The following is a 17,011-nucleotide window of genomic DNA, read 5'->3' as shown; positions in this document are numbered from 1 at the left end:
CGGATAGGGTCACTACAAAAGTTTTATTGCAAAAGATATTTAGGGACCAATTTCAATCGTTATGAGGATAGTTGTCAAAAGGTCATTCCGAAAAGTAAAAAACAAAGCTTTCAGTGACGAAATTTTGAAAATGTCACTAATAAATGGATTTTTAGAGACAATAATTTGGTTTCAAAATGGTTTATTTTTTGAGACAAAAAATTTGATTCCAAAAAGATAATAATTCATCACTAATGTCTAATTTTCGTTACTAAAAATATAATGACGACACTTTTTGTAACAAAAATATTTAGTTCCTAAAAAATAATTTTATTCCTAAATTTTAGTATCTAAAACCTTAATGTTTTTGTAGTGTATATGCCCTGTGATAACTTTAGTTATTGTAATTTGACTTTGACAATTAAATTCACTACATTTATATTAGATGTTTAGAGAAACAATAAAAATCATATATATTCATAGGTATTGACATGAGATCCCCTATTTACATAAAAAATTTCTCCCTCAACATAGTACAGATATAGTAAAAGTCATTCAAGGTGGCGTTGCTTAAGGATAAGATTCTTAATGACGAATAGGCTCAGAGTTCCATTTGGGTTCCCGGCTAGAGCGTATAATTGAGCTTCCGGAGGTGTACCACGAAATTTGTATCAATAATTTGAATCATTCTATACGTAGAATTTTTTGAATATTTTATCCTTGTAAAAAATTATTTTAATTGGATATCCAAAATTACTTGATCAGATCACATTTATATTAACAATTTATTTTTAAAATTATACTTATCGTTGACACAAATTTGATCTGATCGAGTGACTATCGATATCTGATCAATGTGATTTTTTTATAAATATAACGTATTTAACGAGATTTACATATTGACAATTTGGATTATCAATGTGAGCTTTGTAGTAAATCCACACAGTCGATAGCATGCTCCAATCCGATTTTGGATGATAGAGAAGATGTTCCCCTAAGAATAAGAATGTATGTATGTATGTGTAGAAACGAGAAAGTAATTTCTCTCTCTCTCTCTCATCAGCACTATAAATTACCATTCCATTTGTGTGTTGTTCGGTAAACGAACAAACCATTGGTTTTCCATTTGTATTTTCGTCTCAATCTCTTGTTTCTCATTCCATACCTCCTGAGTCGTGAAAAACAGTCTCTAATGCTTGTTTGCAAACCCCTCTTTCTCTCTCTGAAAGCTACTTCTCTTTTTCTATAAATATATAACCTCATGATGATGATATACTACTAGTATTCCACCACCACCTCTCTCTCTCTCTCTCTCTCTGTGTGAAAAGTACATGACAAAAATGTCTCTATATAGACATCTTGTTCAACTATTCATTGTTTTGGTGTTTTGTTCATCTTGCATTAGCAGTACTTTAGGCGACCGACTTTTTATAAATGATGATCAACTTCACAGTTTGAAGTATGAGACTGAGACTTTTGGTCTTTCAAGGCTTTACGATCAAGTTGGTCTCCCTACAGGATCTCCATATATGGTGAATGTGGATGACTTTGGAGCTAAGGGTGATGGAACAGACGATTCAGAGGTATACTTCTAAATTTTGAGAAGAGGAAATTATATATGAATTTTATAAGATTATCAAAATGCAATTTGAATTGTAAAATGTGGTGTAAAAAATCATTGATTTTGACCTTTTTTTGATGGATTAAGATTCTTTCCCTTACAAAAATGAAAAAAATTAAATTTTTGTCGTGCCTATGTTTCTTAACTATTTAATAATTTGAAATATTAATTTATTGATTCTTTCATAATTATTAATTACGTAATCGAATTTTCATTTTCCAATTTTACTAGAGAGGATCCAAATCCTTTCTTAATTAATTTTTTTGAGTCAAATATTTATTTGATTTGATGTGTCCTCGAGCATTCATTTTTTAAATCCTTTTAATTTCAAAGATCAATGTTATTTAATTTTTTTTTTTTTTAATTATAGGCATTTAGGAAAGCTTGGGAGGAGGTTTGTTCTTACAGCAATAGCGTTCTTGTGGTACCGGAGGACAGGATATATCATCTTAAGCCAATCAATTTTTCAGGTCCTTGCAACTCTCATATTTCAATGAAGGTAAGTTTATTATTATCAACAACATTACAAATCTAAACCTATGAATTCGGAATTTATTTAGAAAAAAAAAATCAAGAATTCAAATTTATTTTATTCATAAATCTCATATTTTATCAATTTAATCTGTATCACACAAATACATTCAACATAAATTATAGGTTAATATGGGTGGTTAATAACATTTTTGTGTTATTACTAGTCAAACATGCACCAAATCAAATATGACTTATTAGCGAACTACACACACCCAAGGGGATGGGCTGGTGGCGAAGAGGTTTACCAAATGATTTGGTAGGTATTAAGAGGTTATATAGGATAGGTACTAAGGGGTTATATAGGATTCGAGTAGTTGTTGAGGGCGTGAGATTCATGGTCATTATTTTTTGGTCACTAGTTATATATAAATGTCCTTTTTACCTTTGTAATTTGTAAATTGAATTAACATTTATTAGTTATAAATTGAATTAATTTTTATTTTTTATTATTCACTACTAGTCTATATTTTCCATAAAAAAAAAAATAAAAAGAAAAAGTTAATCCATAGTCCATTTGGGTCTTTTTCTATTTAAAAAATAAAAAAATAAAAATCTAAAGGTATAATTGTAAATTAATATTCCCACAATAGAAACTGATAATTAGAAGCATTGGGTGGGCAGTTTTTCAGAATCATCTTTTTTTTTTAGTTAAAATAATTTACTAAAATTGAAAACTGTTTGAAATAAGTTTAACCAAACCGTTTGAAATAGTTTTTCCAAAGGTAGAATCTATAAGTTCACCAAAGCCACACCAAACACCCCCAATGAACCTTAAGGAGTTGGCTTAGTGGGAGCAACTTGAAGTCTGGGAGTGTACACTTTTCAGGTCTCAAATTTAATAGCCACTAGCTGCAATAAGCTCCATGGATGACATTTGTCCGACCATACATGACATTTGCTTTGGCTTTAAATGGGACTTCCGCAAGTTGGTGATGTGATTTATTCTCTGAAATTAGTTGAGGTGCGCGTAAATTGATCCGAACACACAATTATCAAAATTAATATAATAAAATAAAATAAAATAAATAATCACGGATAGGAGGATTACCATACTCTAATTGTTCTTTAACCTTATTACTGGTAAAAAAGATGATTCTCAATTTCGTGAAAAATAATAATAATAAATTAATAATAATGCATATTTGTGAAATGCCTTTATGATACTCAGATAGATGGAACCATCAAAGCTTCCGTCAATCCATCGGACTATGAACATAGTCCACAACACTGGCTTTTATTTCAAAATCTTCGAAACTTTGAGGTAAAAGGTGGTGGAACCATCAACGGAAATGGGAAGATATGGTGGAAAAAATCTTGCAAAATCGACAAAAGCCGAGTATGTCATTCCATTAAATTCTTTTAATCAATTTTGTTTGCTTTCTTTCCTTTGAGTTTCTACTAATTCTACTAACAATCAATTTTTTTTTTTTTTTTTTTTTTTTTTTTTTTTTTTTTTTTCAGCCTTGCACGGATGCACCAACGGTACTTTTTATTTATTTTCATCTTTTTATAATTTTATTATATATATATATTTTAAAAAAAAATTATGGAAAAGTCACAAATAGACCAAGGGGAGACTTTTTGTGATCTTTTTTTTATTATTTTTTTTTCTGTCAATATAATCTCGTATTTTTATGGCTTGACTTAACTCTCAACATTTTGATCCTACAAATTACTTAACCAAAAATTTGAAAATCTATTTGTTAAAATCTTTGTAAATGTATTACAGGTTGCAACGTTTCTTGGATGCAAGAACTTGAAAGTGTCTGGGCTACGGGTTCGAAATCCGCAGCAAGTACACATTTCATTTCAGAAATGTGTTAATGTTAAAGCACGGAATCTCATAATAGTTGCACCGGGAAATAGTCCTAATACTGATGGAATTCATGTCACTGGTACCCAAAATATTCAGATTATGAACTCCATCATTAAAACAGGTGAGTAAGAGAATAAAAAAATGAATTTTTTTATTCATATTTTCTTTAATTAGACACAAATATATTGGATTTCACGTGTATTTATTAATAAAGACTTTATTATCTTCATGTCTAATGATAACAATTTTTGGTAAAAAAAGAAAAAAAAAGTCAATATATAGCATTTCTATGCTATTTTTCCAAATGAAATGACCAAAATGATTGAAAATTTGCTTTAACTAATTTTGGGCTCTCTCTCTCTCTCTTTTTTTTATTTTTTATTTTTTTTCTCTCTCTCTCTTCTTTTACTGAAGGTGATGATTGTATTTCAATAGTAAATGGGTCAAAAAATATCAAAGTCACAGACATAACCTGTGGACCAGGCCATGGAATCAGGTCTCAAATTCTAACACCAACCAACTTACTACTTACCCATTTTCAACAAAACAATTCTACTTTCATAGCTCTTGACTTTTTTTTTTCTTTTTTTGACTTTGTTATTGATCTCATTAACTTATTTTTTAAGTCATTTTCCAGCATTGGAAGCCTAGGAAAAGGAAACTCAGAAGCCAGGGTCTTAGATGTGAGTGTCAACAGAGTAAAGTTTTCAGGAAGCACAAATGGAGTTAGAATAAAGACTTGGCAGGTAATAAGGGTTGTTTTTCAAACTTTCATATTTATGCATTCTTCCACTACTCAATTCATATATCATTATATCAATGTACGCCCTTATTCTTATTCATCTCTCGGTTCACAAACAAAAACAGTTTTGTATTCACAATTAATTATGAGGATTATTACTTCTAATCCATCTTTTAGAATTACATTTCAAATCTTGTCATCTATCATGCATTAAAAATTGTATTATTATAATATTTGATACTAATGACAAAAATGAAGTGTATTTATAATAGGCTTCCCTTAATCATCCATCATTTATGATACTCCCTCCGTCCGAAAATATTATTCCATTTTTCATTGTCCCAAAATATTAGCCTCTCTTCAAAAATCAAGTACAAAAATAATATAAATTTCCTATTTTGCCCTTCTTTTAAATTAATAAACAATATAAAAAGTACAATTATGACATTGATATTTCAAAAAAATGTACTATCAAAAGGGTAATTTTGGAAAATCAACTTTTTTAAAGTGCAATAATTATACTACCAAAAAAAGTTAGATTCCCCAAAAGAGATCATTATTTTGGAACAGAGGGAGTAATAAATTGTGGCCAAAGATTCTCTATTCCTAAATTTTTTCATCCATCTATTTTAATAAATTATTAACCTTTGAAAAATTTGGGATTCTTGAGACACAAGAATCTTCAGATATGATCTTATGACTAAGAGTGTATTTTGGAACAAATAAATTTAGGAACAGAAAATCCTATGCCTCGAATTGCAACATATATATGATTTAAACAGAATTAGAATGCTAGCTTTTGGATATATATATAAAGCATGCTAGCTTTTGACTTTAATGTGGAGAATCAACATAGGAATCGATATATTTTAACTTTGAGTGGTTTCCCCACTTGTTTTTCAATGTCATGAGGAAGAGAAGCTAGTCAATTCTTCTAGAAGCACTAAACAAGATTAATTTTCTCTGTTCTAATTATGATGATAAGGATGTTTCATACTTCTACACCCCGCATATGGCCACAGAAGCAAAAACAAGACAATCTATATTTTATTCATATGCATATAATAATTATGCTTTCTAATTTATTTATTTATTTATTTTTGAAGCGAATAGAACAAAGTTTTAATTCAAAAATAGTAATGAATAGAGATTTTCATATTTGTTTTGTTTTTAAAATTTGTTTTTAATATGCAGGGCGGATCTGGATTTGCAAAAAATATCAAATTTCAAGATGTTTTAATGCATAATGTGAGCAACCCCATAATCATAGATCAAAATTACTGCGATCAAATCAAACCATGCGCGAAACAGGTAATTTAACGGCCCCAACCCTAATAATCTGACATAATTAAAGTCCTTGAATTACATGTGGCCTATTTTCTTAAGTTGTACTAATAAAAAAGTAAAAAGTTAAAAAAGTGCTTTTTCAACAATAATCTAGTGGCACAAAACATGACAGAAATCTCAAAAATATTAAAAATAAAAATATATGCCTCTCTAATGAGTTGTACCAAACAGGGTGATGGCAGGTAATAGTGATAGACTAATCATCTTATTATGTTGCAATGGGTACACAGCCCTCAGCAGTGCAGGTAGAGAATGTGTGGTACAAGAACATCAGAGGAACAAGTGCTTCAAAGGTGGCCATACAACTTAACTGCAGCAAAAGCCTCCCATGCAAGGGGATTGTTTTGCAAGACATTATTCTAGCTGCTGCCCAAACCGACCAAAACGCGATAGCTTCGTGTGATAATGTCTATTTAGCAAGTAGGGGAAGAGTTTCGCCACCGTGCTCAGAATCAGAATAGAACAGAAATGCTCATGAATATTTCTCATATAGTTGTTGGGTTATTATGTAAATTATGAGAAATTCTATTCATGCATAAAATTCATCTAAAAAACTTCACAAGAATGATGTGGCATTGCCATTATTGTAAATAAATTGATCTTTAATTGTGTTTTGTTTTGAAATGAAAGGTTCACAATAAGTTATATCATTATCTATAAAAATTATGTAAATTTTTTTTGTTTGTATAACATTCCTTGTAAATTATATATCAGTTATTTATGCCTTGTCAACTAATTTGGGGTACTAATTTCACTGTTCACTAGTGGAGCCCCAATTAAAGTTCGGGGAAAGCCTCATATGGACTAGTCCTAAGAAGTTGTTTACATGTAGGAGTACCGTTGAGAGGAGCACACCCCCATATCCCGACCTTAACTACTATGCCAATCCATTGGGGTTGTCTCACAAAGAACCCTTCACCGCACTACTAGAAAATAGGCTTTTTACGTCTAATTTTTTATGGCCGACTATTTAGCCATCGCAAAAAATAACATTTCCAACTGCAAAAAAATGCAGGCACAAAAAAAAAAAAAAAAGAATCTTAATTTATTATTTCTATTTCTTTTATTTATGTTCCCCTTTTCTTATATAACAATGTCTTATGCAAGGGCGGAACCAGGATTTACACTTGAGAGGGGGGGGGGGGATAAATTTACATTTCTAAAAAAAATATAGACATATTATACCAGTTTAATCAAGAGAAATATATTAAAATTATAGACTAAGTTTCTTCAAATAATAATATAAAAAAATAAAAATAAAAGAAGCATTCAACATTGACAAAATAAGAACAAAAAAAGTTTAACTTCACTTTTCAACTCAACCAACTATCAAAGTGGAACTCGACGCTCTTTCAAATCTCAAAAATCATCTAAGATTGCTTTAGAGCTAAATTTCATTGCAATTTCTCTTTCAAGTTATAAAACCATTGAGTCCGAAAGAAAATCATCCCCCATCTTGTTGTGAAGCTTTGTTTTGATAATTTTCATTGCTGAAAATGATCGTTCTGTAGTTGCGGTAGAAACTGGAAGAGTAAGCACAAGTATGATCACTCGGTAAACAAGATGGTAGATTGTTGATCTTCTAGTCTTTACCAACCATTGACATAAGTCAGAAATAATTGACAACTGTTTAAAATCTAGACGTTTAACTATAGTAAGTTGATAGTGGGGAAGTTGCATCTTCAATTGTGGTTTCTCTTGATCTATGAAGTCTTGTGGATAGAACTTGTCCACCAATTGGTAAGTTGATAGTGGGCAATACATTTACATTTCTAAAAAAATTATAGAGATATTATACCAGTTTAATCAAGAGAAATATATTAAAATTATAGATTAAGTTTCTTCATAATAATAATATTAAAAAAAAGAAAAGGGAAGCATTCAACCTTGACAAAATAAGAACAAAAGAAATTTAACTACACTTTTCAACTCGACCAACTATCAAAGTGGAACTCAGCGCTCTTTCAAATCTCAAAAATCATCTAAGATTGCTTTAGAGCTAAATTTCATTGCAATTTCTCTTTTAATGTATAAAATCACAAAGTCCGAGAGATAATCATCCTCCATCTTATTGTGAAGTTTTGCTTTGATAATTTTCATTGCTGAAAATGATCGTTCTGTAGTTGCGGTAGAAATTGAAAGAGTAAGCACAAGTACGATCACTCGGTAAACAAGATGGTAGATTGTTGATCTTCTAGTCTTTACCAACCATTGACATAAGTCACAAATAATTGACAACCGTATAAAATCTAGATGTTTAACTATAGTAAGTTGATAGTGGGGAAGTTGCATCTTCAATTATAGTTTTTCTTGATCTATGAAGTCTTTTTTTTTTTTTTTTGTTTTTTATTAGCAAAAAAACTGTTTATTGATGATAACAAAACAAAATACATCAACAAAGAGGGAAGACAAGAGCCAAAAACATCAACTCAAGCCTCCCAAAACCCAACTAGGTTGGAGAGAAACCAACCAAAGAGGGAACAAACAAAACAAAAACAAAGGAACAAAGGTTGCTACAAAATCAACAGCAAAACAAACCAACCATAACATCACCCATACAGCCAACCAATGCAAAGAAACAACACTAAGTCATTGAGACTCCAACAACATCCAACCAGCAACATAACAGCAAAACCAGACATTCTCAGCACTGCCACACTCGAAATTGTAAACCATATAATCGCACAGATCACTCAAATAAGAGACAACAAAAAATAGACTGAGTAGAACAAAACAGAACGACACTGAAGCACAGAACAAGTCAGCACAGGCTGTAGAACAGATCATCAATAACAAGCACTAATATAAGCAAAAGGTCAGCACAGCAATATGACACCATTCAAGAACTCAACCCATTGTTTAGCCTATATAAGCACAGAAACAAAATTTGACTCCTCCCCTAGCAAGTTCCATCAAATTCCTACAGTGACAAACCAGATGAATTACCAACAAACCCTCAATCAGATGAGCAACACAAAATACCCCTTTCATGTCCTTCTAACCAAAACACCAGCAGCTGCACAAATTTACACTTAGTGACAAAACCCATTTTTGAAAACCTGGTTTGATTTAAATTGGACAAAAAGACCTGCACCCCACTTTAACCTAGTGCACATACCTACTGCCTTACCTACTGCCAATAATATATTTCTAAGCCAATTAAACCAACTCTAGCAGAAGCAATACCCAAAGGACCCAGCCAACTATAGCATATTCTTGATCAACAAACCTCTGATCTACTGGAACCTCACTACAACCTGATCTGGTAGAGATTAGATACTATGTCTTGAACTGAATAATCCACCTTCAAGTGCCATTTGGACCATAAGACAACAGAGGGAATAATCTGCTAGACTTTGAGTGCCCAAGACTTGAATTTGAACCTGCCACCATTCCACCACTACAGCAAGCCTTCTATAGAACTTGGAATAGCCCAAACTTGATCCCACCAATCTACCATGTGAGACCAGCACTTCCACACCAGAGGACAAAGCAGAAGCACATGAACAACAGTTTCCATCTTAGCTTGGCAGAAAACACACAGATTGTTAGCACTCACTTCAAGAGCCCCAATTCTTTGAAAGAAGGTTGAGGTTTTGACCCTGCCTCGCCAAGCCAACCAACAAAAAAAACTGCATCTTTGGAGGGGCCAAACTCAGCCACACCCATGCGGGGACTGCCAGACCAGGTCCACTAGTTGCAGCCCTCCATCTCCACACAGAAGCAACTGAAAATTGCCCTGACTTCTCTGCTAACCAAGAGCAAGAGTCCTCAACACCAACTCTGAGACAAGGAGATAAGACTAACATGCCTAACGGCCTCTGCAATTCATCATCTTCCCACGCTAAGAGATTTCTTCTGAATTGAAGTTGCCATCCTCCCGAGGCACCAAACTTTGCTTTGATCTGCTGCAGAGAATCCTCATTCTCTGTGGATAAACTGAACAATCTAGGAAATTCAGACTTCAAACCTCTGTTACCTAACCAGGGATCATACCAGAACTTTATTCTCCTCCCATTGCCAACTATGATTTTGACTTGGTCTCTAAAAAATTCACCCAGTTACTGATTAGCCACAGATAGCTGTGAGATATCCTTCCAAACTATTGAGACCCCTACTGACTGATTCAATGTAGATGTCCATCCCCTACTAATTTTGCCATACCTAGAGCATAACACAGATTTCCACAGAGCTTTGTCATCACTACCATACCTCCACCACCACTTCAGCAGTAAGCATTCATTTACCACACCTAAGTCCCTCACTCCTAAACCTCTTTGATTCTTGCTTTTTGCGACCTCCTTCCATTTGACCATGTGCCCTTTCCTATTGGTAGTAGAACCTCCCCACAGAAAATTGGCCTGAACTTTAGAAATAGACTTGACAACCCCCTTTGGCATTTTAAAGATGGAAAGAAAATAGATAGGCAAATTGGACAAGGCTGATTTGATCAGAGTCAATCTACCAGCAAAAGACAACAATTTCCTCTCCCAAGAAGAGAGCTTCTTCTGAAACTTCACCACTACTGGAGACCAAGCGCTATTTCTTCTAGGATTTTCCCTTGAAGGCAAGCCTAAAAAATTAATAGGCAATTTCTTAGGTAGACAATTCAACACCTTAGCAAATTCTTTAGTTTGGTCTGTATGATAGCCCACCCCACAAACCGCACTTTTGTGAAAATTTATTCTTAAACCAGATATCACCTCAAAGCACCTCAAAACCCTCTTAATGTTCAAGACTTCCTCCATGCCACCTTCACAAAAAATGATAGTATTGTAGACGTCCCCGAACGTCCCGGGAGGGAATCCCCCCCTTCCGTTTTGTTCATTGGGCTCACTACAGTTCAAGACTCAATGTCACGGTCCTGTATCTAATCTCGCAGAGTGCAATGCAAGACCGATGAAATCATCAAAGAGTCCAAATCTGGTAAATCGTTTTTGAAAATAGATTTTTTTGAAAGAAGTGCCAAACATGGACTGCTTTGTCAGATATAGAGTCGCCACCTAAATATTTTATTTTGGAAAATTTAGGAAACCCTGACTCGTTGCCTAAGGCCACGTGTCCGTCATCACCAAAGTTGCCTCAGCTCGGGAACTTGGGTACGATTGGGGAAGGTCACTTCGTGAGCACCCCCGCTCACCCGATCAAAGATCGGCCTCTACTAACCATGATATCTAGTTTTGAAAACATTATGCGTTCTTATTACGGTTATTAACCTAGATTTACTACGTGATGCGCACAACATACAAGTATAGACTGGGTCGCCTGAATTGGAACAAAACATCTCATGTTTGTTTATTTGAAAATGGTTTGATGGTGCTACTCATAAGTAGGCTAAGACGTGGATTTGCCACCCTCGGGTGGGCTTAGAAAAACATGATTTTGCCACTATCTAGTGGGCTTTAAAACTCACAATTAATGAATTGTTCCAATTCAAATAACCCCACCTTCATCCACAGGCATTCAGGCAGTTATATCATATAAGCACTTAGCCTCATGGTAAGCATGCTATCATGGCAGTCACTCACACGCATGTAAGGATGCTAAAGCATAAACGCTTACCGAGTACTCCAAGCCAAAACAGAAGCTATGTTAGAAATCCATGCATGATCCTAACTATACAAAAATGCCTAATGCAACACATGCGAAAATGCAACTACAATAGGCTCAGCTATTCTAAAATGACATGTGAAATGCTACAATTAACAAGTATTTAACTTGGAATTGAAATACAAATGCAGTTAGTATGATGCGCCGAGCCCGGTGTGTGCAAGACAGATGAATGAATGCAAACATGCTATCATACTGTATGCTAATTGAAACATGCCCTAATCTAACCATCATAAGCTGGTAAATAAAAGGGAAAAGGACGTGAGGTTGGGAGACATACATCACACACACGCACACTTATTACAATTGTGCCCTCACTCGGAGGGTCCGAATAAATAATATACAGTCCAAAATGAATAATTAAATATTACAAAACCCTAATTAATTAACAAATTAATCTAGGAAAGCGATAAACTAGCATGTAAGCCTATGGACTGCCTCAGCTCTGTTCCGAATGGTGGAATGATGCATGCTTGAATTGCCTGGCGCAGAAATCCATTGCGATGCCCCGATTTGCCTCTGTTTGCAATTGTTTTTGGAATATTGCGCAATGCTCCAGAAGGCCGCTGATTTCTGATTTACTGCAACAGAGAGCAACAAAGGGGCATGGCAAAGTATTTCACATATGTATGCATGACTACTCTTCAGGGAGTATAGTTCTCGATCCTCGTGCCACCAATCACGCATATCGATGCATGATGGCCGAGGAGTCGAATTACACGACTCAATATGAAATGAATGCACGTGAAAACACAACAAGACCTAAACTCCATCATGGGTAATCTGGAGTGTCGGCGACGGGGAATTGAGACACGTTCCGTCACTCAGAGTACGAAATGTCCCTCGTTTCCCGTGCTTGGGCTAACTCCTATCCCAAACACAATGCAAATGAGATGGCATACACAATGTGACTAACATACAACCTAACATACGCAATGCTATGAGATGGCATACACAATGCGACTAACATGCAACCTAGCATACGCAATGCTATGAATTGCAAAGGCATACACAATGCATAATGGACTTACGCCAACATGAGTGGACCTTAGCCACACTGACATCAGTAGCCATAAGATGAAAATGAGATGACCGAAATGCGTGCACACATGCATGCAAACCGAGGACCGAACCTAAGGCATTGAATGCCACTCTACCAAAACATGGCAAGGATGAAGCATGGCATTCAAATATGTAATTTTCAGCACTGAAACATAATGCTAAATAGTCCCAAAACATGGAAATATGGCACTCGATGCATGGAATAAGTCTCGAAACTCAATACTAGGCACATGCATTGAACCACAAGTATACAAAGCAAGAATTATTTGATCATGAAGTCTAAAGAAAGAACCAAGGCAGTCCCAAAACATGCACATTTCCAGTTTAAAGCATGGCCAAAAGATGCTAAGATGATGGACTAAAATAGCATGCAACATTGGCTAGCAAGTATGGTTTACATGGCATGTATATGAAGCAAATGAGAACTCACCAAACCAGCCAAAAACAGTGAATAAAACCTGCCAAAATATGCCCAAATAATCACTGAAATGTAGCCAATGCATGTAAAAATGAGGGGCTTCTTTGGAAGGCCATTCAAGGGGTTGTTAAGCACATACAAGATAGACATGAAGCATGGCCAAAATAACTTTGGAAATGAGTTATGAAAGCCCTAAAACTCACAAAATTGGCCTTGAAATCAGTCTAGGAAACATGCCAAGAAAGGCCCCCTCAAAAGGCATTGAATGGAATAGTTCTACACATGCACTATAGACATAAAATATGATCAAAAGGGCCCCGGACAGACCTAAGGTAGACCCTAAAACCCACAAAATTGGGCCCAAAAAGTGACTTCAATGCATGCAAAATAGGGTCCCTTTGGAATGCCCAAGAGACCCCCAAACAAGACAAGGAGAGAGGGGGTCACCCCCCTCTAATTTTGGTCCTCAAAAATACATCAAAGCCACTGAAAATCCACTAGATTTCAGTGGCTAAGAGGCCAAACCATGGCCAATGCAAGTGCTCTAATGCATAGCCTTAATCATGAAGAGATGAAGCATGCATAGGGGGAAGATGACCCCAAACAGAAATGGGACCTTAACAAAACTTGAAGAGGATGCCAAAAAAAGACTTTTTTCAGTTTATAGAAAATCTCGAAAATGTTCACAAGTAAGGCTAAAATAGTATGCAAAAATAGCCCTAAAAGAGAGATTGAACAAACAAGTAAGTAAATGACCTCAAACAGAAAATTTCCCTTAAACAAAGTTGAAGAGGGTCTCAAAATAAGTCACTTTACAGTTTATAGTGAATCTCGAAAGTGCTCACAAGTAAGGCTAAGATATGATGCAAAAAAAACCCTTAAAGAGGGGTAAAGCATGCAAGGGTGTAGGAGGCCTCAAAAAGAAAAGTGTCCTTAAACAAAGTTGAAGAGGGGATCAAAATAAGACACTTTACAGTTTGGGTTGAAGCCCAGAAATGCTTGCAAATAAGGCTAACCAATCATGCAAAAAAATGTGAGTTTAGGGGAAATAGGCACTTACCCTTGAAGAGCAGATTTCCAGTAGCTTCTGGACCAAGTTGGTGAACCTTCAACCTCTAAAAAATCAGCTTCAAAGTGCTGGAAGGGGTGATGGAGGTATGGTGCTAGGGGTTGTAGTGTAAATGACCAAGGATAATGGCCTTTTGAGCTTTGGAGAAGAGAACTATGGAGGGTGGAATGTATAAGCCTTCACCAAAATTGTTCAACCCTTAGATATGAAGAGGAGGGCCTCTCTTATCTCTTGGAAGCTTCAAAGATTCTTCATACACGTGTATGGAGGATGCACCAAATGCCCCCCAGCTGGCACAGCTGTAAAGCATTCAGAGAGGGCAAAAAGCAAGAAGCAGGCCGGCCAGTTCAAGTGGCCGGCCGGCCAATCCCCCTGGTCGGCCGACCAGGGGTCAAAAGGTTCAAGCAAAATTGCTGGTCGGCCTACCCAGAAAGGTGGCCTCCCAGATGAGTAGAACAGAGCTATGTAGAGAAAAACCAGAAAATATGACCCAAGAGAGAGAAAAGCTAGCTTTTAAGCAAGGTTCAAAAGGGTCAAGATGAATATCTGGCCGGCCTACCCATATTGGTGGCCTCCCAGATGAGCACAACACAATGGTGGTATGAAAAGCCAGAAAATGTGGCTCAAAAGTGAGAAAAATCAGCTTTCTGTCAGAAAAACTAGCTTTTGGAGAGAGAAAAAGAGAAAACTGGCTTTTCAAGGAAAGAGGTGGCCGGCCACCATCCTATCACCTCCCTAATAATGAAAATAGGGTCTCTACCAAAAATGGACCAAAACAGATGCCAAACGAAGGTTCGGGGGCCAAAACGCACGGTTCGGGGCCCCAAAAACAGGCTGTTAGGCACCGGAAGTGGCGTATGACCACGAAAGTGGTCTCCAGGGCCACAGTGTTCCTCTAAAGGGAGGAAATAAGATGTGTGCCAAAAATCGGAGCAAACGGAGGTAGTTAAACGGTCCCGAACCGAGGCACACGGCCGACGGCTCCAAAAACCGGAAACTGGGCTCCAAACGGGGAAAAATGGCCTACAACCACGAAACGTAGCCTACGGCCACTGAGAGATGGTCTACGAGACCTCTCCCTCCCTTCAGAAAGAGAAAACAGGACCTGGTTCACAAATCGAGGCAAAGCACAAAAGAGCCTCGAAGTTCGGAGGCAAGGCTTTTAGCCGAGACTCTGAAATCTCAGATCGAGTACAAAATGCAACATCACCGAGCGCTCAACTGGTGACGTCTAAGTCTTAAGGTCGGTCAAAAATGGGGTGTCTACAAATATCATCTGCAAATTGGAGATGTGAAATATCCAACTGATCAGGGCCATCTGCTGCACTCTTAATCAGGCCCTTCTCAATAGCCCTTTCCAACAAGAGATTAAGGTCTTTAGTTGCAACAATGAACAAAAATGGAGATAGAGGGTCACCTTGCCTTAACCCCTTCTGTGGTTAAAACTCCTCAGTGGGTGCACCATTAACTAATATGGATACCATAGCTATTGTAATACAAGACTTCATCCACCTAATCCACCTAGCACCAAAGCCAAAATTACCCAACATTGATAGCAAAAATTCCCAGCTTAGTGAGTCATAGGCTTTCTTGAAATCCAACTTTAGGATGATGCCTTTCTTTTTAGCTCTGTGCCACCCATCTACAATTTCATTAGCTATTAACTCACCATCTAGAATGTGCCTACCACTGACAAATGCTGATTACACCTCACTAATCATAGCTGGGAGTACCTGCTTCATTCTTTTGGACAACACCTTGGCCAAGATCTTATAGATGGAGCTGACCAAGCTAATTGGCCTATAGTCTCCCAATCCTGAAGGATTATCCCTCTTAGGTATAAGCACAATGAAGGAACTATTAATCCCAGTTGACAGATTAGCATTTGTGTGAAATTCATGAAACATTTGAATAATCTCACTATTCATAACAGGCCAACACTTTTGAATGCATGCTAGATTAAAACCATCTGGTCCTGGGGCCTTGTTCCCATCACAATGCCCATATCTCATCTTCTGAGAACATTGTTTCCAAATTAGCTGCTGCCTCTGAGCTAATAACATTGAAAGGGCCTGAAATCTTTGGCCTCATAGACCAATTCTCCAAAAACTACTGTTTAAAATGCCTAACCACAGCCTGTTTAATCTGAGCAGGGTCCTCAAAGCACACCCCCTCCACACAAACTGAATCTAACAAGTTCTTTCTCTGTCTCATGCTAGCCATAATGTCGAAAAACCTAGTGTTTTTATCACCATTTCGAGCCCAAAGCATTCTGGACTTTTGATGCCACAACCTCTCTTTATCTCTGCTTAATTTCCATACCACACTTCTAGCTTCTCTTCTTCTTCTTCTTCTAATATCCTCATTAGCCAGAGACCCAGATTCTGCCTTCAGATCCCAATCATGCAACTCCTCTTCAGCTGACTTTAAAAGAGAATCAATATTACTAAACACCTCCTTGTTCCACACCCTTAAATGAGATCTTAATTCTTTTAGTTTCCTCATGAGTCTAAACCCTGCCCATCCTGACACATGATTGTTCTCCCAAAGCTGTTTAACTTCAGGCATAAAGGTAGGATGTGAAAGCCAAGGATTTAAGAACTTGAAGGGTTTGGGGCCCCAATGCCTTTCATCCTCCTTCAACAGAATTGGACAGTGATCTGATATGGTTCTAGGTAAACCCCATTACTTAAAAGAGAACTTTTCTAGCCATCTAGAATCCAACAGGAATTTATCTATCCTGCTCCATCTTTCCCCATCCAATGCATTACACCAGGTAAACTGTCTACCTAGCATAGGCAGATCCGTTAATT

The 17,011-nt window shown here is 36.3% G+C and overlaps 2 protein-coding genes across 2 annotated transcripts; one reads left to right on the top strand and one right to left on the bottom strand.

Annotated features, from left to right (window-relative positions):
• The first annotated feature begins 877 nt into the window (after positions 1 to 877).
• On the top strand, positions 878 to 6,788 carry LOC114306567 (polygalacturonase). Its single transcript, XM_028251841.2, has 9 exons — positions 878 to 1,562; positions 1,971 to 2,099; positions 3,303 to 3,470; positions 3,596 to 3,616; positions 3,864 to 4,071; positions 4,365 to 4,446; positions 4,588 to 4,696; positions 5,887 to 6,003; positions 6,270 to 6,788. Exons 1-9 carry the CDS (start codon positions 1,311 to 1,313, stop codon positions 6,498 to 6,500), a joined length of 1,317 nt encoding a protein of 438 aa, XP_028107642.2. The 5' UTR covers positions 878 to 1,310; the 3' UTR covers positions 6,501 to 6,788.
• Positions 6,789 to 8,628: 1,840 nt separating this feature from the next.
• LOC145819193 (uncharacterized) lies at positions 8,629 to 16,261 on the bottom strand. Its single transcript, XM_082913147.1, has 5 exons — positions 15,932 to 16,261; positions 15,466 to 15,631; positions 10,204 to 10,612; positions 9,725 to 10,083; positions 8,629 to 8,810 (listed from the first exon to the last, which is right to left on the bottom strand). Exons 1-5 carry the CDS (start codon positions 16,259 to 16,261, stop codon positions 8,629 to 8,631), a joined length of 1,446 nt encoding a protein of 481 aa, XP_082769273.1.
• Positions 16,262 to 17,011: the final 750 nt, after the last annotated feature.

Source organism: Camellia sinensis, chromosome 2 (assembly GCF_055761805.1).
Source record: "Camellia sinensis isolate YWXY chromosome 2, ASM5576180v1, whole genome shotgun sequence".
Classification (NCBI taxonomy): Eukaryota; Viridiplantae; Streptophyta; class Magnoliopsida; order Ericales; family Theaceae; genus Camellia; species Camellia sinensis.
Note: the sequence above shows the minus strand (reverse complement) of the source record. Positions and strands in the feature narration are given on the sequence as shown.